A 23,600-nucleotide genomic window follows, 5' to 3' on the forward strand; every position below is an offset into this window, starting at 1 on the left:
AACACATTTTCATACAAACACACACACACACACACACACACACACACACACACACACACACACACACACACACACACACACACACACACACACACACACACACACACACACACACACCTCCAGTGTGGCGTAGAGCTGCACACGGAGAGGAGCATAGCAGTAAACGTGGAGGAGGATGTCTGTCTGAGGACAGGACAGTGTACTTCCTGGAGAGAGAACAGCAACAGCTCGGAGGACGGACGGACGGACAGACAGACAGACAGACAGACAGACAGACAGACAGACAGACAGACAGACAGACAGACAGACAGACAGACAGACAGACAGACAGACAGACAGACAGACAGACAGACAGACAGACAGACAGACAGACAGACAGATTGTGAAGAGGAACAATCTAGTTCTATATAAATTGGAAACCTTTTGAGCATTATTTAGATGCCCCCAACTTTATTAAGCATCATAATCGCTTCATAGGACATAAACACTAACCTTGGTAGAGGGGTTTCTCTCTAGGAATGAAGTCGTTCGGCAACTGAAGCACAATGTTTACTGTTCTGTCTTTTATAGGTGTACAAAAAGAAGACAGAGACTGCCAAGAAGGAATACCTGAAGCAGCTGGCAGCATACAGAGCAAGCCTAGTCTCACAGGTAGGTACCAGTACCAGACATAACCTGGGAGCTGTAGTTCTTCTACAGTGATAAATAAGTCTTCATAAGAGCAGTGGTCTGTTGACTCTGTATGACTCTGGTAATACTGTTGTGCTCTCTCTCTCCCGCTTCCATCTCTCGCTTTCCCATCTCTGTCTTTCCTACTCCTTCTCCCGTCTTCCTTTCTCTGTCCTCTCGCTGTCTTCCTCCCTCCCTCCCTCCCTCCCACCCTGTCGCTCCCTCCCTCCCTCCAGAGTTACAATGAGCCAGGTGAGGTCAAAGTGTCCCAGGCCTCTTCCATGCTGGGCCCCAAGCCCCCCGTGTTCCCCGGATCAGGCCACCAGCACCCCCAGCAGCACCCCCACCCCCATCACTCCCACCCCAGCCTCTACATGAGCCACCCCTACCATCACCAGAGCCACCACCCCCACCCCCACCACCAGCAACAACAGTCCCAGCAGCACCAGGCCGGCCTCAGCCCCCACCTGTCCCCCCTCCAGGGTCTCTCCCGGGGGGTGACCCCCCGGCCCAGTGGACCCCATTCAGGTGGGGTGTCTCTGGGCAGCATGGCGGCGGTGTCTCCCCCTCCTTTCCAGATCAGCCCGCCGCTCCACTCCCACTCCCACCTAGGAATGCACCATCAGCAACAGCTCGGAGGACACCCGCTGTCTCTGCACTCACCCTCAATGGGACAGGTTAGTTGAACAGACACACACACACACACACATACACACACATGCCCAAATGCATAAAAACACACTCAAAATCAAATCACATTTTATTTATTACATGCGCCGAATACAACAGGTGTAGACTTTACCGTGAAATGCTTACTTACAAGCCCTTAACCAACAATGCAGTTTTGAGAAAAACAACAGTTAAGGAAATATTTACTAAATAAACCAAAGTAAAAAAAAAAAGAACAAGTAACACAATAAAATATCATTTACGAGGCTATATATACAAGGGGTACCGGTACCGAGTCAATGTGCGGAGGTACAGGGTAATTGAGGTAATAAAGTGACTATGCATAGATAGCAACCGCGTAAAAAAAAAACTGGGGGTCAATGCTAATAGTCCAGGAAGCCATTTGATTAGCTGTTCAACAGTCTTATGGCTTGGGGGTAGAAGCTGTTAAGGAGTCTTTTGGACCTAGACTTGGCACTCCGTTACCCCTTGCCGTGCGGTAGCAGAGAGAACAGTCTATGACTAGGGTGGTTGGAGTCTTTGACAATTTTTAGGGCCTTCCTCTGACACCGCCTGGTATTGAGGTCCTGGATGGCAGGAAGCTTGGCCCCAGTGATGTACTGGGCCGTACGCACTACCCTCTGTAGCGCCTTGAGGTCGGATGCCGAGCAGTTGCCATACCAGGTGGTGATGCAACCAGTCAGGATGCTCTCAATGGTGCAGCTGTAGAACTTTTTGAGGATCTGAGGACCCATGTCAAATCTCCTGAGGGGGGATAGGTGTTGTCGTGTCCTCTTCACAACTGTCTTGGTGTGTTTGGACCATGTTAGTTTGTTGGTGATGTGCACACCAAGGAACTTGAAGTTCTAGACCTGCTCCACTACAGCCCCGTCGATGAGAATGGGGCGTGCTTAGCCCTCCTTTTCCTGTATGCCACAATCATCTCCCTTGTCACATTGAGGGAGAGGTTGTTGTCCTGGCACCACACTGCCAGGTCTCTGACCTCCTCCCTATAGGCTGTCTCATCGTTGTCGGTGATCAGGCCTACCACCGTTGTATCGTCGGCAAACTTAATGATGGTGTTGGAGTCGTGCTTGGCCACGCAGTCATCGGTGAACAGGAAGTACAGGAGGGGACTGAGCACGCACCCCTAAGGGGCTCCAGTGTTGAGGATCATCGTGGCAAATGTGTTGCTACCTACCCTCACCACCTGGGGGCGGCCCGTCAGGAAGTCCAGGATCCAGTTGCAGAGGGAGATGTTTAGTCCCAGGGTCCTTAGCTTAGTGATGAGCTTTGAGGGCACTGTGGTGTTGAACGTTGAGCTGTAGTCAATGAACAGCATTGTGGCCCAGGTGAGTTCAACACACATGCAAAAACACACACTCAAGTGCGCACACACACACACACACACACACACACACACACACACACACACACACACACACACACACACACACACACACACACACACACACACACACACACACACTGTACATATTATGCATATTGTGGTTATACACTCAGACACGGCCACCTACAATGTACAGCTTCAAACACTTTACACATACTGTACATACATACATGATGCAAGCACATGAAATGGAGAGTATGATGGGTGTGTATGTTATTGACCAGTGGTTCTCAACTGGTTTTGCCTCGGGACCCAAATTGAACCATGTTGTCTCAGTCGCAATCCAATATGCGCGTCACGATTTTTTTGGTGTTGCCAAAATGCAATCTGGAAAACTATGTTTAATGCTATATTGATAGTAAATTCACCAATTATATGACAAGGGAACAACAGCCCCACCTTTTTGCATTGTCATTAATTCCATTTTGCCCATATTCTTTATGAAGAATGTTAAGTTCACTGGTTTACGACCACAACATCAACCAAATCCGCTAAATAATGTTGCTAATAACTCTATATTGAAAATACTGTGATTGAAGAAAAATAGTTCAGAGGTTAAATTATTAAAAAAATGTAAAATCTCTACATACTTTCTACCTGACGTTAGTTGTTTAAGTTGAGACTGCAGTATTTTTCACAAAAAGTCAGTAAATAAATGTTTTAGGTATTTTTGTACTGAGGCACTATGGACCCGTCCAAAACCTCGAGCCACCGGTTGAGAATCACAGTTATAGATGATTCATTTCAATGTTATTTACAATCATATCCGGTCCCTTCATGTGCCAGAGATTGAAGGCAAGATAGGATGTATTCACACTTTACTGCCAGTCTAATACTGTACATTCACATTACACACACACTCTCTCTCTCTCTCTATCCCTGTTTTTCCTTTTCTCTCAAAAACACAACTCCCCTACACATGCCACACATACACACACATAGCCACACACACACACACACACACACACACACACACACACACACACACACACACACACACACACACACACAATCCCCCATTTTCCATTTTCTCCCAGTAATAAACAAATGCATTAGGCTGAGGATGTTATGTAAGGGCACCAACAGCAGTACATTGAGATTGATGAATGCATCAGTGGTGGAGACAAAACGCCAGGCAGGCAGGGCTATCTGATGAAGCCAGTCTAGCAGACAGGACAGGACACATACACAGGAAATGAGATGAGTTCTCTGTAGGGGCTAGTCAACAACGCAGATTGGAAAAAGGGAAGTGGACCTCTCTCTCTCTCTCTCTCTCTCTCTCGGCTTTCTCACTCTCTGGACCTTAGATACAGAATACATACAAGAATGCAAACTGTACATCTGAATTGTATTTAAAAAGCAACTGACCCCTTCAGAGGATAAATCACCCATCCGTTTCTATGCGCAAAAACACCAAGATTCGCTGCCTCACTAATGCAACAGACAAGTTGTCCTGAGAAAAACAACAACAAATGAACCACAGAGGATATATCCGAGAGAGGGCTCGGTATAACATTAGATGAGATGTTACTACGGGATCAGCTTTACTCCCTGTACAATCTAACATGAACCGCTCTCTTTTCCCTTTAGGGAACTACTTTTGACCAGAGCTCCATAGGGTGGTGTCATTTGAGAGGGACATTAGTTTTATAAGAGGACTAGGTTATCAGGTATCAACGGGACCAGGTCGTTATGGAAACAGATATCCAGGGGAACAGGTGACATACCTCTTGAGTGAGAGAGAACACTCACCTCCTGATCTCCTGAGCGTGGTACTTAGAATGAATAACAAAACTAGGGTTTGTGGGAGATTCTAGGTAAAGGTGTTGGAACTCACTTCCTAGACGAGTTATATCAATATGGAGGTTACTCAACATATCCTAGTAGTTAGACTATGTTCCACCACTCTTACCTGTCCAATGTGTTCAGATTATTTAACCTTCTTAGAATATATAATATAAAGGAAAGGTAGCATGTTGATACTGTACACTCTTAGATAAAAAGGTGCTATCTAAAACCTAAAAGGGTTCTTCGGCTGTCCCCAACCCTTTGAAGAACCCTTTTTGGTTCCAGGTAGAACCCTTTTGGTTCCAGGTAAAAAACATTTTGGGTTCTACATGGACCCCAAAAAGGTTCTACCGGGAACCAAAAAAGTTCTACCCGGAACCAAAAAGTGTTCTACATGGAACCAAAAAGGGTTCCCCTATGGGGACAGCCGAAGGACCCTTTTGGAACCCTTTTTTCTAAGAGTGAAGCTTTGAGACTGTAGACTTGAGGTACAGTATTCACTAAGCATGTGGGAATCGTTGTTTTTTTTAAGAGAGGGAACTGCCATTTATCTACTCTCAGCAGGCAAATGAACTGTTGCTGATCGAAGAAGAAAAAATAGGGAGAGGGAGAGGGGGAGGGAGAGGGGGAGGAGGGTGTAGAAGGGTGCCTCAGTCTTCATACAGATTAGAAATATGAATTTGTCTGAAGTCCAATTTTAGATGAGCTGCTTGTATGGGGCTGCCTGCATGGCTGTGTCAGTCCATGGAGAAAAGGGGGGAAGAATGGTTAAACAGAGGTTTGGGTTTGGTTGCCACTAAGCCCCCAGCGCTCAGATCCCTCTTTTATTGGGGACTTTTAAATCCCACGGGGAGTAATAATCCTCCCTTGCTCAATTTTGCATATTTTGTTGGGGAGAGAGCGCAAAACAACAAAAAACACCAGGGCTGAAACTTTTTCCCTTAGTTAATAGAGTAGGGAAAGGGGGGGAGGGGAGGGGGGATGGGTGACAGAAAGAGAGAGAGAGAGAGAGAGAGAGATAAAAAAAGGGGCAGATGGGGCCTTTGTGATGGAGTGAAGGAGAAGAATTTGTGGAACAATGCCTGAATAGGTAAGAGTCTGAGGAGGAGAAGAGAACTCAGCCACCTGCTGTCCCCTCTCTTTCAGAGCAGAGCTCGCAGCGTAGCGCCCAGATTCACTTCCCTTTCATACGTAGTCTCTCTCTCTCTCTCTCTGTCTGTCTGTCTTTCTATCTCTCTGTCTCGCCCTCTGTCTTTCTTTCTCTTTCTGTGTCTTTCTCTGTCTCTATTTCTTTCTCTCCCCCTCTCCTCTATCTGTCCCACTCCTCCCTCCTTCCCCCAAACCAAAAAAGACAAACACTTCAAGAAACCCCAACATTAAAATATCTGCTCCCCTAATTAAAATAACTACTCCATTTTTACTCCCCATCTTCCGTCTCTCCCGCTTCCCCAGCTGGTTAGGCTCCACCTCCTCAGAGTACACTCCCAGGTCTACCATTGACTCGCTATAGGGAAGCTCAGTCAATAACCAACTGCCAACAATGACGATGCCCTCATGAGTCATCGTGTTTTGACCAATGTCTACCACAGCTCGTTTGAATAGTGTCATACTATAACATAACATAGGAGGTCATTATTTGATGAATTGATTCGTATATATCTGTGTGCAGCAGCGCTATAGAGAAGTCTGCAAATACTTTCCCATCCACAGTATCCACAGATACGTTATCCACAAGCTAGCTGATCTGTTGGTCTCACACACCACAGCACGCGACTTGTATTGGCTGTCATTGGCGTTTTGTTGTTGTCAGAGACATCAGTGTCGTGGGAATTGCGAGCTGTGGACTCAGACTCTATAACCACTTGTGAGATTCTAACCATCTGTATGTAAATGCAAGGCGCTCATCCTCTTTTGAAGGATAATTCTCCAAGTCCGGCTTATGAAAGTCTGGCTTATGATTATGTGCACATATGTACATGCAACACTGATGCACTTTGCTACGGAAATACATACGAGTTTGATATACTCAGACAACGTTTCGACTCTTAGGTCTTCATCATGACTGACATTAGAACCATAGAATTCAATAGAATGCATCTCCTGGTGCCATTTATTCTAAATAGACTGATTTGTAATTCATCCATGACCAAGATGGCTGCCATTATTGACACATTCTAAAGTCTATTGCTTATTTCACTGGTCATTGTATGTACACTACATGGCCACTTGCTCGTCGAACATCTCATTCCAAAATCATGGGCATTAATATGGAGTTCGTCCCCTCTTTGCTGCTATATCAGCCTCCACTCTTCTGGGAAGGCTTTCCGCTAGAAGTTGGAACATTGCTGCGAGGACTTGCTTCCATTCAGCCACGAAAGCATTAGGGCATTGATGTTGGGCCATTAGGCCTGGCTCGCAGTCGGTGTTCCAATTCATCCCAAAGGTGTTCGATGGAGTTCAGGTCAGGAATCTGCGCAGGCCAGTCAAGTTCTTTCATACCGATTGAGAAATCATTTTTGTATGGACCTCGCTTTGTGCAGAGGGGCATTGTCATGCTGAAACAGGAAAGGGCCTTCCCCAAACAGTTGCCACAAAGTTGGAAGCACAGAATCGTCTAGAATGTACTGCATGCTGTATTATTAAGATTACCCTTCGCTGGAACTAAGGGGCCTAGCCCAAACTATGAAAAACAGCCTCAGGCCATTATTCCTCCTCCACAAAACATTATACAGTGAGGGGAAAAATATTTGATCCCCTGCTGATTTTGTACGTTTGCCCAATGACAAAGAAATGATCAGTCTATAATTTTAATGGTAGGTTTATTTGAACAGTGAGAGACAGAATAACAACAAAAAAATCCAGAAAACCGCATGCCAAAAATGTTATAAATTGATTTGCATTTTAATGAGGGAAATAAGTATTTGACCCCTCTGCAAAACATGACTTAGTACTTGGTGGCAAAACCCTTGTTGGCAATCACAGAGGTCAGACGTTTCTTGTAGTTGGCCACCAGGTTTGCACACATCTCAGGAGGGATTTTGTCCCACTCCTCTTTGCAGATCTTCTCCAAGTCATTAAGGTTTCGAGGCTGACATTTGGCAACTCGAACCTTCAGCTCCCTCCACAGATTTTCTATGGGATTAAGGTCTGGAGACTGGCTAGGCCACTCAAGGACCTTAATGTGCTTCTTCTTGAGCCACTCCTTTGTTGTCTTGGCCGTGTGTTTTGGGTCATTGTCATGCTGGAATACCCATCCACGACCCATTTTTAATGTCCTGGCTGAGGGAAGGAGGTTCTCAGCCAAGATTTGACGGTACATGGCCCCGTCCATCGTCCCTTTGATGCGGTGAAGTTATCCTGTCCCCTTAGCAGAAAAACACTCCCAAAGCATAATGTTTCCACCTCCATGTTTGACGGTGGGGATGGTGCTCTTGGGGTCATTCAGATCATTGAGATCATTCATCATGACCCTCCCGTGTAGTTCTGGGCTGATTCCTCACCGTACATGATCATTGCAACTCCACGAGGTGAGATCTTGCATGGAGCCCCAGGCTGAGGGAGATTGACAGTTCTTTTGTGTTTCTTCCATTTGCAAATAATCGCACCAAATGTTGTCACCTTCTCACCAAGCTGCTTGGCGATGGTCTTGTAGCCCATTCCAGCCTTGTGTAGGTCTACAATCTTGTCCCTGACATCCTTGGAGAGCTCTTTGGTCTTGGCCATGGTGGAGAGTTTGGAATCTGATTGATTGATTGCTTCAGTGGACAGGTGTCTTTTATACAGGTAACAAGCTGAGATTAGGAGCACTCCCTTTAAGAGTGTGCTCCTAATCTCAGCTCGTTACCTGTATAAAAGACACCTGGCAGCCAGAAATCTTTATGATTGAGAGGGGGTCAAATACTTATTTCCCTCATGAAAATGCAAATCAATTTATAACATTTTTGACATGCGTTTTTCTGGATTTGTTTTTGTTATTCTGTCTCTCACTGTTCAAATAAACCTACCATTAAAGTTATAGACTGATCATTTCTTTGTCAGTGGGCAAACGTACAAAATCAGCAGGGGATCAAATACTTTTTTCCCCTCACTGTAGTTGGAACTAGGAAAACTGTTCACCTGGCATCCGCCAAACCCAGATTCGTCCGTCGGACTGCCAGATGGTAAAGCGTAATTCATCACTCCAGAGAACGCGTTTCCACTGCTCCAGAGTCAAATGGTGGCGAGCTTTACACCACTCCAGCCGATGCTTGACATTGTGCATGGTGATCTTAGGCTTGTGTGCGGCTGCTCGGCCATGGAAACCCATTTCATTAAGTTCCCGACGAACAGTTAATGTGCTAACGTTTTTTCCAGAGGCAGTTTGGAACTCGGTAGTGAGTGTTCCAACCGAGAACAGATGATTTTTACGCACTCGGCTGTCCAATTCTGTGAGCTTGTGTGGCCTACCACTTCGCAGCTGAGCCGTTGTTGCTCCTAGACGTTTCCACTTCACAATAACAGCACTTACAGTTGACCAGGGCAGCTCTAGCAGGGCAGAAATTTGACAAACTGACTTGTTGGAAAGGTGGCATCATATGACGGTGCCACGTTGAAAGTCATTGAGCTCTTCATTCTACTGCCAGTGTTTGTCTATGGAGATTGCATGGCTGTGTGCTTGATTGTATACACCTGTCAGCAACGGGTGTGGCTGAAATAACCGAATCCACTAATTTGAAGGGGTGTCCACATACTAGTGTATCTCTATGAGTAGAATAACACAGATAACACTGGAAAATATGATATCTAATGGTAGACTTTAAAAAATATGTTTTTGTTTTCCAGGGATTCCCTCTCCAATCAGATTTCCAGAACATGCTCAACTCGTCCGGTGGGCAGGGACTGTCCCCATCCATGGACTACAGACAGGTGTGTCGGAATGGGCCCAACCAGCACCTCGACTGGACCAGCGAATACTGTGGCAATGGGTAGAAATACTCATCCTTATTTTATATATATTTTTTTTTTGATTTAACCTTTATTTACAGTTGAAGTCGGAAGTTTACAAACACTTAGGTTGGAGTTATTAAAACTTGTTTTTCAACCACTCCACAAATTTCTTGTTAACAAACTATAGTTTTGGCAAGTCGGTTAGGACATCTACTTTATGCATGACACAAGCAATTTTTCCAACAATTGTTTACAGACAGATTATTTCACGTATAATTCATTGTATCACAATTCCAGTGGGTCAGAAATGTACATACACTAAGTTGACTGTGCCTTTAAACAGCGTGGAAAATTCCAGAAAATGATGTCATGTCAGATAGGCAAATTTACATAATTTGAGTAAATTGGAGGTGTACCTGTGAATGTATTTCAAGGCCGACCTTCAAACTCAGTGCCTCTTTGCTTGACATCATGGGAAAATCAAAAGAAATAAGCTAAGACCTCAGAAAAAAAATTGTAGACCTCCACAAGTCTGGTTCATCCTTGGGAGCAATTTCCAAACGCCTGAAGGTGCCACGTTCATCTGTACAAACAATAGTGCGCAAGTATAAGCACCATGGGACCACGCAGCCATCATACCGCTCAGGAAGGAGACACGTTCTGTCTCCTAGAGATGAACATACTTTGGTGTGCGAAAAGTGCAAATCAATCCCAGAACATCAGCAAAGGACCTTGTGAAGATGCTGGAGGAAACAGGTACAAAAGTATCTATATCCACAGTAAAACGAGTCCTATATTGACATAACCCGAAAGGCCGCTCAGCAAGGAAGAAGCCACTGCTCCAAAACCGCCATAAAAAAGCCAGACTACGGTTTGCAACTGCACATAGGGACAAAGGTCGTACTTTTTGGAGAAATGTCCTCTGGTCTGATGAAACAAAAATATAACTGTTTGGCCATGATGACCATCGTTATGTTTGGAGGAAAAAGGGGGAGGCTTGCAAGCCGAAGAACACCATCCCAACTGTGAAGCAGGGGGGTGGCAGCATCATGTTGTAGGGGTGCTTTGCTGCAGGAGGGACTAGTGCACTTCACAAAATAGATGGCATCATGAGGGAGGAAAATTATGTGGATATGTTGAAGCAACATCTCAAGACATCAGTCAGGAAGTTAAAGCTTGGTCGCAAATGGGTCTTCCAAATGGACATTGACCCCAAGCATACTTCCAAAGTTGTGGCAAAATGGCTTAAGGACAACAAAGTCAAGGTATTGGAGTGGCCATCACAAAGCCCTGACCTCAATCCTATAGAAAATTTGTGGGCAGAAATTAAAAAGCGTGTGCAAGCAAGGAGGCCTACAAACCTGACTCGGTTACACCAGCTCTGTCAGGAGGAATAGGCCAAAATTCACCCAATTTATTGTGGGAAGCTTGTGGAAGGCTACCCAAAACGTTTGACCCAAGTTAAACAATTTAAAAGCAATGCTACCAAATACTAATTGAGTGTATGTAAACTTCTGACACACTGGGAATGTGATGAAAGAAATAAAAGCTTAAATAAATCATTCTCTCTACTATTATTCTGACATTTCACATTCTTAAAATAAAGTGGTGATCCTAACTGTCCTAAGACAGGGAATTTTTACTAGGATTAAAAGTCAGGAGTTGTGAAAAACTGAGTTTAAATGTATTTGGCTGAGGTATATGTAAACTTCCGACTTCAACTGTAGTATGACAAAGCAGAATGGAGAAACATAGCAGATATGAGAGTATGAATGGAGTTCATATTCAGATTGACCTTTTGGGCTGGTTTCCCAGAAATAGATGAAGCCCAGTTATGGGCTAAGAAGTTCTTTGAAATTAGATTCTATTTGTATTCCAGGAGGAATCGTTGACCAGGAAACTAGCCCTTTATGTATTGCTAAACATTTATTAATTAGAACAGTTGCTAACTGAAGTTTCTATCAATCATTCAAATTGTATTTTAAATGTGTTTCATAACACAAAGTCTGTTAAGAGACATTGATTGATTATTATCGATTGATTACTATTCATTATTATTTGTCATGGTTCCTCTCTGTTATCTTCCTTCAGAGCTCTGCAGAGAGACAAGCCTCTGTTCCTGACCTGATCTGACCTCTAAACTCTACACACCTCCACGCAACCAGACCCGCCGGTCCACATTCAGTCCCACTCTTTATTCACTGAACCAAGGCATGATTACCCTCTCCCCCAGTAGAAAGTCCTTGACCACCACCCCCCACTCTGGCTCAACCATCTGACCAACTGACCGTCACTCAAAAACAAGAAAGACATAAGCACATATGGCAAAACATCCATATTTTGATATTTGTGGTTCTTTATGATCTACCTTGAAAAAAAATCATACTGATGTCATGAGTGGGTTTTGGATAGTTTTGTAACAAACACCCTTCCCTGATGTTAGATTTAAAAGAAAATGTAAAGTTCTGGACTTTTTAATTGTTGGCCATAAAGGCAGAAAGAAAATGTGCTCAAAGAGTTGAACGGTTAGGCAGCACTGCCATATCTACTGATGGTTCGTTGGATCGTTACTGATATATCGTTGGATTGTGTTTTGAGGAAGACAAGCTGATGACCATTTTTTGATTGTGACCATTGTTCAAATCCCAGAAGTTAATTTAGCACTTAGGGGCTTTGGGGTCTTTTTTTCCCCACACATAGCAAGATGTAAACCAAAACCCCAAACTAACAGACTTTTTGAAAGGAAAGACAAGATGTTTTAGCCTTTGAAAGAAATTAACAAAGAACACGTGTTATATTTCTATCAGTCTTTCCCTATGTCTCTCTGTCTCTCTCTCTCTCTCTGTCTCTCTCTCTCTCTCTGCTACTGGACTGCCTTAGAGACTGCTGTGTGTCTTTGAGCAGAGTTGTGTTGCTCTTTCTAAACTGATGATGATGATGTTCATAGGATCCTCTGTGGACTATGCCTCGGCTGGTTAGTGTAGCCATCACCTCAAGCTGTACATAGATTTTTGTTTTACTCTTACTTCTAGAGTATAAAAACAAAAGCTTTTTTTCCCAAGTGCAGTGTGATTGTGAATTGGATCACACCGGTTTTAATTTAACTATCAAAGAATAAGGGAAATTGATTGAACAGCTTTTCTAGCTGTTTGGATTTTATTGGGCGTAGGAATTGTCAATATAATGATATTTGTAAGATAAAACTTGGTAAATCAGTTGTTTGCATCCTCTGAAATAACGTCGTAAACGTTGGCTGCCCTTTACCTGGAAAACTCTCACAAAATGTGAGTTTTGTGAGAGTAGGCAAATAAAAACAAGTTTAATTTTGTACAAGGACAAAATCCTTTTTTTTGGTACAACTTCTGGGCATATTGATTATTGTCATCAAACTCCTGTATCTGAGGTTGTTTTTCTTTATCAGCAGAAAGTGTCTGATAATGAGAGAAGGAGATTGGTAGAGACAGATTGGTAGAGCGGCGATATATAACCCTGACATCTGGCTTGTCATCGCTCTTCTGATCACTCCGTCACTCTCTCTCTCTCTCCATCAAGTCTGTTCATCATGCTGCGCCTATTTATGAAACAATAACAGTAGGTGTTTTTTTAAAGTCCTTATGTTTAATAGTGTTGATGATGGCTGTCTTCTCTGTTCCATTTGGGTTTCTTTCTTTTGGCAGAAAAACGTCTCCAGGCAACAACAATGTGAAGAATTGTATTCTTATTTTTAGTTTCTAATGTGTTTGAAAGAAATAAAGTCAAACCTGCATTTTTTTGTGCAGTAATCACTCACTTTTGGATTCCCTGTGTTTTTATTTCAACCTGTTGTGCCTGAGGGGTTGGGAGAACATAGACAACCAGAGTCCTAATTGTGTATATCCTTGTCTCAGAGTTTGAGAGTAGGTGTCGACTAAAAGTAACAATTTCAGCTTTATCGTGAAGATTAAAATACTTCTATGAAGATGTTTTGTTTTGTTACTGTAAACCAGTAGTTATGGGGATTTAGTTTGAGTTGGATTTATTTGCACCAAAGAAAACAAGTGATAGTCAACAATACAGATTTTTTTTTTTTACGAAAAAGAAACGAGGTGCAGGTTTGGTTGGAAGCCCAAACAAAGGCTTATATGAGAACCACACCACCAAAAAACACTAAACAATACATATGTATCACAATCGCTGTATTTCAGGGAAGAAAAATACTTGTTTATATTCAGTCTTCTACTGTGTTATGTTGTGTACAATTTCAAGACTATGTACTGCACATACAGATGTAGACTGTCCCAGCCAGCACAGTAATAACTGATCAATACAGATCAAGAGATTGATGAACACCAAGTAAGCAGCTGTTAATATCATCCTCGCCAGACCATTTTGTACATGGTGTCCGAGTTGGTCAGTTTGACCAATTCATTAACATAATATCAGCTAACATTACGAATACCGGTAGTACGTTTTTGGATCATTATCAAAATGGGCCTAGAGATTGTGATTTGCTATTTAGAAAAAAAAGGGGAAAGTATTTACGATAGTGTTAAAGTTTCAAAGTACAATATGTATGCTCTTATCTATCAGTATTGTGTTTGTTTAAGCTGAGAACAATAGCGTATGCTGTGGGTGAGGGTTGGCGTGTGTTCATCGTGATTCCATTTCATCTATCTATCTTTAACAAGTTACCCTGAACAACAATTTCCTCTTTCCATCTGTCCAGTGCCTATGAATGAATATATTATGCACAAGTCATGTACCCCATAGACTAGGAGTTGCCAACTCTCCTCATGGAGAGCTACTGGGCATGCAGACTTTTGTTCAGACCCTACTTTAACATACCTGATTAAGCTGATGAAAAAGCTGATGAGCAGTTGATTAGTACAAACCCAGTAGTTCTCCAGGAGGAGGGTTGGCCTCCCCTGCCATAGACTGGCCTGAACGCCACATGAGAAAGACATCAGTAGCTATGCACTGCCCTCTGGTGGCCAAAGGATAGAACAACATGTAAAACAATTGCATTAGCAGTGAATACATGACCAGAAGGGGGCGCTAGAGCTAATGATATAGTACAGGGGTACTCAGCTCTTACCCTACAAGGTCCGGGGCCTGCTAGTTTTCTGTTCTACCTGATAATTAATTGCACACACCTGTTGTCCCAGGTCTAAATCTGTCCCTGATTAGCAGGGAACAATTAAAAAGGGCAGTGGAACTGGCTTCGAGGTCCAGAGTTGAGTTTAAGGGATATAGTACCTTACATATCCATTTCTGGGGGTCGTGATACTGGTGGGGGTGAGACTGGCCTGATCCGGGAAACGGGAGACTTGGGCCCCACCATGGAGGCCTGGGACTCTTTGACCTCACCTGGGGAGCCTCGTTGTAACTCTGGAGGAAGGGAGAGGAGAGGAGAGCTGCAAGACATTGCACTTTGTGTGGTACAGTCACCTCCAAAATGAGTGGCACCCTTGATAAAACATTAACAAAAAAGAATGTATAGAATAAACAATACTAGTACTGACCTATATTGTAATTTTCCAACATGGGAAATATATTTTACTTGATTAATTATTCAATAGAATCAACCAAAAATTATGAAATAAAAAATTATGAACAAAAATTTGCAAAAAACAATATCATTTTTGGCACCTCTGTTTTTAATACCCACCCCTTGCGAGGATAATGTCACTGAGCCTTTTCTATAATGTTTAATGAGATTGGAGAACAATCTCATATTGGAAAATATTGGGAGGGATCTTAGATAATTTCTCCATACAGAATACTTCTAGATCCTTAATATCCTTTTGTCTGCTCTTATCGACTGCCCTCTTCAATTCAAACCACAGGTTTTCAATGGGGTTCAAGTCCGGAGACTGAGAAGTCCACTCCAAATTGTAGATTTGATGGTCAATTAACAATTTCTGGTTGATTTCGATGTGTGCTTGGGGTCATGGTCTTGCTGGAAGATCCACTTATGGCCAAGTTTCAGCCTCCTGGCAGAGGCAACCAGGTCTTTGGCTAAAATGTCCTGGTACTCGGTAGAGTCCATGATGCCGTTGACTTTAACAAGGGCCCCAGGACCAGTGGAATCAAAACAACCCTATAATAAATAAAGATCCACCACCGTATCTTACAGCAGGTATGAGGTTCTTTTCTGCATATGCATCCTTCTTTCGGCTTCGGCGTCAAACCCACCGGTGGTGTGTGGCCAAAGACCTCTATTTTCATCTCATCTGACCATAGCACCCGGTGTCCATGCCATTTAGAAAACTCCAGGCGTTTCAGTTGGGTGCTCTCAATAAAGTTTTTTTCTGGCAACCCTTGCAAAGAGTTTATTGGCATGAAGGTGGTGTCTAATTGTAGATTTGGAGACCTGGGGCCTGATTCTGAATTAGGAAATTACGCCTTTCTTGCTCACGCCTTTCCTACGCACTTCTCAGTAGCTGGTATTCAGACTGACCTTATGAAGTTGCGTAACGGTCTTTGCAGGCATAGTTCCTTTGCGTGTGCTGAATAAATGTAATTAAACTGCTGAAAGCCCTTCCACTTGCTGGCCAACTGATTTTCTCATGGAGTTTTCATTCAATAAGGATATTCAGTACATTTATCATAAGCTATGCCTTTAAATAGAGTATACCTTTAATTCAAATTTTGTCGATGGACCTGGCAGTGTGGTGCCAGGACAACAACCTCTCCTCTCAACATGAGCAAGGCAAAGGAGATGACTGTGGACTACAGGAAAAGGCGGGCCGAACACGCCCCCATTCACATCGGCGGGGCTGTATTGGAGCGGGTCGAGAGTTTCCAGTTCCTAGGTGTCCACATCACCAACAAACTAGCATGGTCCAAACACACCAAGAAAGTCGTGAAGAGGGCACAACAACGCCTTTTCCCCCTCAGGAGACTGAAAAGATTTGGCATGGGTGCCCAGATCCTCAAAAAGTTATACAGCTGCCCCATCGAGAGCATCCTGACCAGTTTTTTCACCGTCTTGTATGGCAACTGCTCGGTATCCGACTGTAAAGGCGCTACGGAGGGTAGTGTGTACGGCCCACTACATCACTGGGGCCAAGCTTCCTGCCATCCAGGACCTATATACTATGTGCTACAGAAGGTAACAAAAAATTGTCAAAGACTCCAGTCACCCAAGTCATAGACTGTTCTCTCTTTTTCTCTCTCTTTTTACTTTTACCGCTTTTTCTCCCCAATTTTGTGGTATTCAATTGGTAGTTACAGTTGTGTCTCATAGCTGCAACTCCCGTACGGACTCGGGAGAGGTGAAGGTCGAGAGCCGTGCGTCCTCCGAAACACAACCCAACCAATCCGCACTGCTTCTTGACACAATGCCCACTTAACCCGGAAGCCAGCCGCACCAATGTGTCGGAGGAAACACCGTGCACCTGGTGACCGTGTCAGCATGCACTGCGCACAGCCCGTCACAGGAGTCACTAGGGCGCGATGGGACAAGGACATCCCTGCAGGCCAAACCCTCCCCTAACCCGGACAACACTGGGCCAATTGTGCGCCACCCCCTGGATATCTAGGTCTGCGACAGAGCCTGGACTTAAACCCAGAATCTCTAATGGCACAGCTAGCACTGCACTGTGCCTAAGACCACTGCTCCACTCGGGAGGCCCCAGACTGTTCTCTCTGCTACCGCACAGCAAGCGGTACCGGAGCGCCAAGTCCAGGTCCAATAGCTTCCTTAACAGCTTCAAACCCTAAGCCATTAGATTGCTGAACAATTAATCAAATTGCCACCCAGACAATTTGCATCAATTTTTATATTTTTTACTTTAGTTTATTTAGTAAATATTTTCTTAACTGTATTTTCTTAAAATTGCATTGTTGGTTAAAGGCTTGTAAGTAAGCATTTCACGGTAAGGTCTACACCTGTTGTATTCAGCGCATGTGACAAATAAAATGTGATTTGATACATCGTGAGAACGGGTTCAGAAAATAGGGACCAAAGAATGCCATCTATGCATCATCATCTCCGTTTCAGCACCAACTGGTAGATTTAAAAATACTCTGATCTTGTAGAATATTCAGGAAGATTTTAGGGTTAGGAAAGTATGAATCATAAAAAAAACATGTTTGGAGAGCCTTTACACATCCTGAATGTTCATCCTGGGAAAAGAGTGTACAATAGGATGGAACAATAAATTCAACCATATTGTACAATTTACACGGACGTGACAGAGGAAAGAATTGTAAATGGAATGATGCAGAGTGTAAGCTACAAATTGAAGAAAACTAACACTAATGTGAGAGTTAAAAATGTATGTGGGTATTACTGAAGGTGGCTCTCAATAGTGGCTAATATTTAACATGATACAAATTGTAAAATAAAACCGAGAAAAGCCCGGACATAGTCTATAATTAAAACATGAGAAAACGCATACATCAACTCGGCAGGTTCAGCCCTACAGAAGCCTATAGCTCGGGTGTCCAAATTTCATCCAAGCAAATAATGAGGGCTCACAATTAAAATTCTGAATAACGGCACAGCTATTTATAGCCTATTTCACTGTGGAAAAGGGGCGGCAATACGTCATGTTGATATGATTTTCAGTTTGCTTCCATATGGCTGGTTTCACATTCGTCTCCAGTGATCATAATTAAAGATCATATAAAACAATTGCTATGTGTATTTACAATCCCCTTCTCCAAGCTGACTGCACATTTACCTAGCTCTTATCAATAGCTCTTATCATTTATAACATACAGTGCATGGCGAATGTGGTTTCTAGCGAAAAAAATAAAGTCGATTATTTTTTCCACTTTGAACAGGCAGGTTTGCGCGACCTTACTCGTGGTTTCCCCGAGTTTAAAGATGGTGGAATTATGAAGGAATTAAATCAAGGTCAGAATACGGTTAATCTGCAGACACGCCGCCACACCTTCATTTCTTCGTACTCCGCCCGAACGAATCGCGTGTGAATAGCATGCTATTGTTATGCTTAACTTCAAGGTCACAGTACGCATACAGAGAAAAGTGCATAAAAAGGGAATAACGTTCCATATACGGTGTTTAACTCGGGTCAGAATCAGGGCCTTGGTCACCCCAAAATGCGACCAAGTTCTGTAATTCTCCATCTGGTACCCAGGGATTTTTCTTTGCCCCCCCAAACCAACTTCCTCACTGTGTGTGGTGACAACACCTATACTAGGGAAGGTTACCACTGTTCCAGTGGTTTTAAACGTCCTTATTAATGGCCTAAGGGTAGTGGTATATTCCATTTTGTTGCTATTTTTTTGTACATATTGCCTGATTTATGAAGGTCAACAGCCATTTGTCTATTTTTATTAGTGCGTTCTTTGCCTTTCCACATGGCGATGGATGAATAAGGTATTGTATGTGTGTTACAAGAGATACTGTATATAATGACGAGCTGGTCTTACAATGGGACGCCCTAACAATGGAGACGTTGTCCCAAAGGCGGGAGTTTATCGCTGTATTCCTGCTTGGACAGATTTTGATGGGAGTGGATCCTCTCGCTTCGCCTCTTCCTCTCTGGTGTTACCTTATTTGTATAACTCCGGGAAACAGGAAGCCATGAAACACCACACTAACAGAGATGTTTGGAGATCACAGCTTTTTATCTGTACCATTATGGTGTCGGTGACAGCATGGGCTGTGTGTGCCATTTAGTCTCCATTTTAAAGTAGTCCATTTCCTTCTTCTTTTGATGTTTGAAAAAAGTGTCAAGCTAATATTGGTGATTTACCACCACATGCATTGCTGAAGTCTTGAACCAAATGTTGTGTGTCATTCATTTATTGTGGCCAGTAGGTGGTCATATGGCTTAAAGCCATTTACAAACTTGGCAAACAAATTTGAAGAAGACAATGCACTGATCACTGACTGATTGCTCCCAAGCCATAGGAATACCCAACCAGATGACTTCTTTAAAATGGTGGAAGCCCTCAATGGCAACATCCATGCAAAAACGTGTTATTTCCAAGTAATGAGCTCTATGGCCACAATACAATTGAGATAACATAAAAAAGTAAAATATTTAGGCGGGTTTTATTTAGAAGAATCTTTAGGTGGGGGGGGGGGGGGGAATCATTTTGACACATCTTTGAGAGAAACCAAATATTACTTGTTAAAGAAAATCTATTTTTCTGGGTAAATGTTTTACAATAATAGAATTTCCCCTTTTTTTCTCTCTCAATACAGCTGTGTTTAGAATTATTTGTCTGTCTTCCTCATCTTTATCAAGAATGCCAATCATTTTCGAAAGCTCTATTCTACTGTATCTTAGTCCTCAGCCACTCTGATATTGCCCGTCCATATATTTATATTTTTTTAATTCCATTCCTTTACTTAGATTTGTGTGTATTGTATATGTTGTGAAATTGTTAGATATTACTGCAGTCGGAGCTAGAAACAAGCATTTCGCTACACTCGCAATAACATCTGCTAAACACGTGTATGTGACCAATACAATTTGATTTGTAGCCGTTTTGTCATGTTCACTTTATACTCAGACATCTAGGCCTAATATAAAGCATTATGATGAGTTACACATCTCTACCACTCACACAAATTCTGAATCCCATGACAAAATAATAAAATAAGCTGACAAATACATATATGTATCGACGTCATGGTAACAAAAGATGTCTTTATTCATTGGATATGTACAGCACCTTCCTGCATCAAAAGAGCAAGCTACATTTCCCTTAGTTTTATGGGGTTTTAAAAAAAATATTGGGGGGTGGGGGTATGAGTTTTTTCTTATTAAAAACACTCAGATTCATTTAGAAAGAAAACAATAGAACATGTGTGCTTTGGTTCAGATGTTTAAAATACCCACAGGGCCAGAACGCAGTAGTTGAGACCACGTGTTGAAAGAGGCAAAAAGGTACAAATGCAAAAACAAAGCGAGACCCAAAAATATGCTTGTAAAACTCGAGAGAGACTGTACATGTGGGTAACAAGTTAATGAATAATGGTTCAGCCTTGGTACTGTCAGCAACAAAAAACAAAATCATATTTAAAAGGGTGCCAAGGCATAAAATCCATAGATTGAAATATGGTGGATGAAAACATTTAAAAAACCAGAAACATCCCTCCATTAAGGCTTGGATCAAGCAGCTAACAGAGGTCCTGGTGACGTACCAAAGGAGAGGATTTGAATTTGATTTGTAAATGATTTTCTACTGGAAGAAATGTGTTGTGCTGTTATGTTATACTGCGGAGAAGAAGAAATTCCAGAATTTTGTCATAGTGATGTGTTTGTATGCTGTCAGTCAGTATACTGTATTCGAGGCCTAATTGTTGGTTAACACGTGTGAAGTTCATTTCACATTACTATTTTGTAGGTTGATTTAGTATTAGCAATTACAAACGATTGACATTAAAACACAGATTTGTGACAAAATACTTATCAGAATAAAAAATAAATTTGATAAAATAGAGAGACCTGAAACAAACAAAAGGGAAAGATTAAAAGAGATTAAGCCCTTGATTAGTGGCTCCAATCATAAGCCGACCAACTAAAAGGACACCAGGTAGCACAAGGTCTGGCGAGATTAGGGAGAATAGAAATCCATCTCACAAACATGATGCAAACGCAACATAAAAATGACGGCATTCTGATTTATCAGACCTTATTGCCTCCCATTATCCAGAACAGTGTCTGCATCTCAAATGGCACACTTATGATACCCTATTCCTCATCTAGTGCACTACTTTTTAATTACAGCCACATAGGACAACTACATAGGGCTCTGGTTAAAAGTAGTGCACCACAGGGAATAGGGTGCCATTGAGACCCATCCTAAAAACCAACACCTAAGAGGAACGGGAGGGGATTATTCTTGGACTTTGGCTGCCTCGAAGTTTACCGCCAGTTTCCTGTGTTTCCTCTTGGAGGCGGAGCCGGGGGTGTGGCCTTGGCCCGAGGGGTTCTGTCGTGGCGTTTGGGGTGTGGATGGGGTCCCCGCTGCCTGGGCGGTCTTTGGGGGTGTGGAGGGGGCTGGGGATAGGGAGGGTTGGGAGTGAGACGGGAATTCGCTGCCCGGGGCTTGGTTCCTCGCCTTGTGAGCCGCGTTGCAGAATTCCTGGGGCTTCTCGACCGAGGACACGCGCTTCTTAGTTACCTGACAATAGAAGTAGGTTAGTCAGAGGCTAAGATGGTGTGTTAACATGGGAGCACACAAACAAACATAAGAGTTAATCATGGTCATTTGTCTGGGTTAATCTGTGGTGAAATCCCAAAATACTATTAATATGCATCTTTTGGCCATATAAATAACTCTTTTGTTGTGGTGATTTAATGTGAACTATAGAAACAGGTCCTGGAGCTCCTACCTGCAGGGGGACAAACTGGTTATGTGAGCCGATGGGGACGGAGGGTGCCTGGGGCCGGGCGCCAGGGAAGGTGCCCCCGTAGAAGGGCTGGCCCTGGTGAGGCGGGAGGGGCATGCCCCAGTGTAGGGGACCATACCCCTGAGGAGGCATCAACAGACCACCTGGAGGGAGGGAGAGAGAGAAAGAAAGAGAAACAGTGAAAGGGTTTGGTTCACATCCAGAATGAATTAGTGTCTAAAACCTATCAAGGTGAAAGGGCATTACTGCACCCAGAGGTCGTACAGTATAGTATCAATATAGACATGACGCCAGGGCTCACCCGATTGACCGAATATGTTAGGGACGGGTCCCATGGGCGGTCCCCTTATCTGTCCGACTCCAGAGAACATAGGCGGTGGAAGGGGGAACCCAGAACCCACTGAATTCTGAAGGAGACATAGGGAGAGGGGTTAAAAAACCTACAAATATGGAGACACTGGTCCAATATACACATAACAAAAGAAAAGGAGGAAACACACAGAGATACAGGAAGGACACACACCACACTCACAAGGCGCTGCAGGGCAAAAAGAGCTGCTTTCTCTTTGGCTTCGTTTTCGGACTGACACTGGGGACCTTGGACCACCAGACCACTGGAGAGCTTCACCTGATACACCAGCAGACCCTGGGAGAGAGTGGGATTGTGCTGGAATACGTGCGTGTGTCTATCTTGTATGAAATATTGTGTGTGTGTGTGTGTCTTGTATGCAAGATTGTGTGTGTGTGTGTGTGTGTGTATATATATATTTGCCTCACCTGTCTGCTGCGCATGAAGGTGAAGTCAGGCGGGGCCATACCCAGGCCCATACAGATCCTGGTAAGCTCTGAGGCCACACTGGGGATGATGGAGGAGGGCTGGGGGGACTGCAGGGGAGGGACTGCTACTGCTGGGGCCGCGGGTAACACAGAGTCGCCCATCCTCGCCGCTGATGGGGAAGAAGGGAGAAAAAGGGAGGTTTAAGGAATGAAGAACAACTGGTTTAATATCTGTTGTACAGTATCTCCACTAAATCCCAAAGTTTCCAAAACTGTTAAAATAATGTCTGTGAGTATAACAGAACTGATATGGCAGGCGAAAACCTGAGGAAAATCCATCCAGGAAGTGCTATTATTTTGAAATGCCTGTTTTCCATTGAAAGCCTATACAAAAACATATGACTCAGTTCACGATCCCTATGGCTTCCACCACATGTGGCCAGTCTTTAGGCATCGTTTCAGGCTTTTACTCTGAAAAATGAGGGAGAAACACCACTTTCAATGAGAGGACAGTGGAAATTTCCAGACATGAGTCCAGCGCGTGACCGGGAGCGTGCCTTTCTTGTTTTTCCTTTTCTATTGAAGCTTTTGTCCGGTTGAAATATGATCGATTATTTATGACAAAAACAACCTGAGGATTGATTATAAACATCGTTTGACATGTTTCCACAAACTTTTACGGTACTTGTTGGATTTTTCGTCTGTCTGTTGTGACTGCGCTTTGTTCCAATGGATTACTGAACAAAACGCAGGTTTTTGAATATAAAGAGGGAATTTATCGAAGAAAACAAACATTTATTGTGTAACATGGAGTCTTGGGAGTGCAACCATATGAAGATCAAAGTGATACATTTTATCACCATTTCTGACTTTTGTTACTCCTCTTCTTGGCTGCTAACGGTTTGTAATGATTTGTCTGCTGGGCGCTGTTCTCAGATAATCGCATGGTGTGCTTTCGCCGTAAAGCCTTTCTGAAATCTGACACAGCGGTTGGATTAACAAGAAGTTTATCTTTAAGCTGGTGTATAACGTTTGTAT

The 23,600-nt window shown here is 43.3% G+C and overlaps 2 protein-coding genes across 6 annotated transcripts in view; one reads left to right on the forward strand and one right to left on the reverse strand.

Annotated features, from left to right (window-relative positions):
• The window catches only part of LOC106568871 (thymocyte selection-associated high mobility group box protein TOX), a 58,679-nt gene extending 45,427 nt beyond the window's left edge, over positions 1–13,252 (forward strand). For both annotated transcript variants that reach the window (XM_014139627.3, XM_014139626.3), the window contains 4 exons: positions 571–651; positions 906–1,346; positions 9,359–9,501; positions 11,555–13,252. In XM_014139627.3, coding sequence (XP_013995102.1) covers positions 571–651; positions 906–1,346; positions 9,359–9,501; positions 11,555–11,591 — 702 coding nt within the window. In that variant the 3' untranslated portion in view covers positions 11,592–13,252. The remainder of the gene's footprint in view (positions 1–570; positions 652–905; positions 1,347–9,358; positions 9,502–11,554) is intronic.
• Positions 13,253–20,048: 6,796 nt separating this feature from the next.
• Positions 20,049–23,600, reverse strand: part of LOC106568870 (5'-3' exoribonuclease 1) — a 36,794-nt gene continuing 33,242 nt past the window's right edge. For 3 of the 4 annotated variants that reach the window (XM_014139624.3, XM_014139623.3, XM_014139622.3), the window contains exons 37-41: positions 22,563–22,732; positions 22,309–22,431; positions 22,087–22,192; positions 21,768–21,928; positions 20,049–21,556 (exon numbers count right to left, since the gene is read on the reverse strand). In XM_014139624.3, the coding sequence (XP_013995099.2) occupies positions 21,269–21,556; positions 21,768–21,928; positions 22,087–22,192; positions 22,309–22,431; positions 22,563–22,732 (848 nt within the window). In that variant the 3' untranslated portion in view covers positions 20,049–21,268. The remainder of the gene's footprint in view (positions 21,557–21,767; positions 21,929–22,086; positions 22,193–22,308; positions 22,432–22,562; positions 22,733–23,600) is intronic. The other variant, XM_014139625.3, reaches the window with a different exon arrangement.

Source organism: Salmo salar, chromosome 14 (assembly GCF_965601325.2).
Source record: "Salmo salar chromosome 14, fSalSal1, whole genome shotgun sequence".
NCBI lineage: Eukaryota > Metazoa > Chordata > Actinopteri > Salmoniformes > Salmonidae > Salmo > Salmo salar.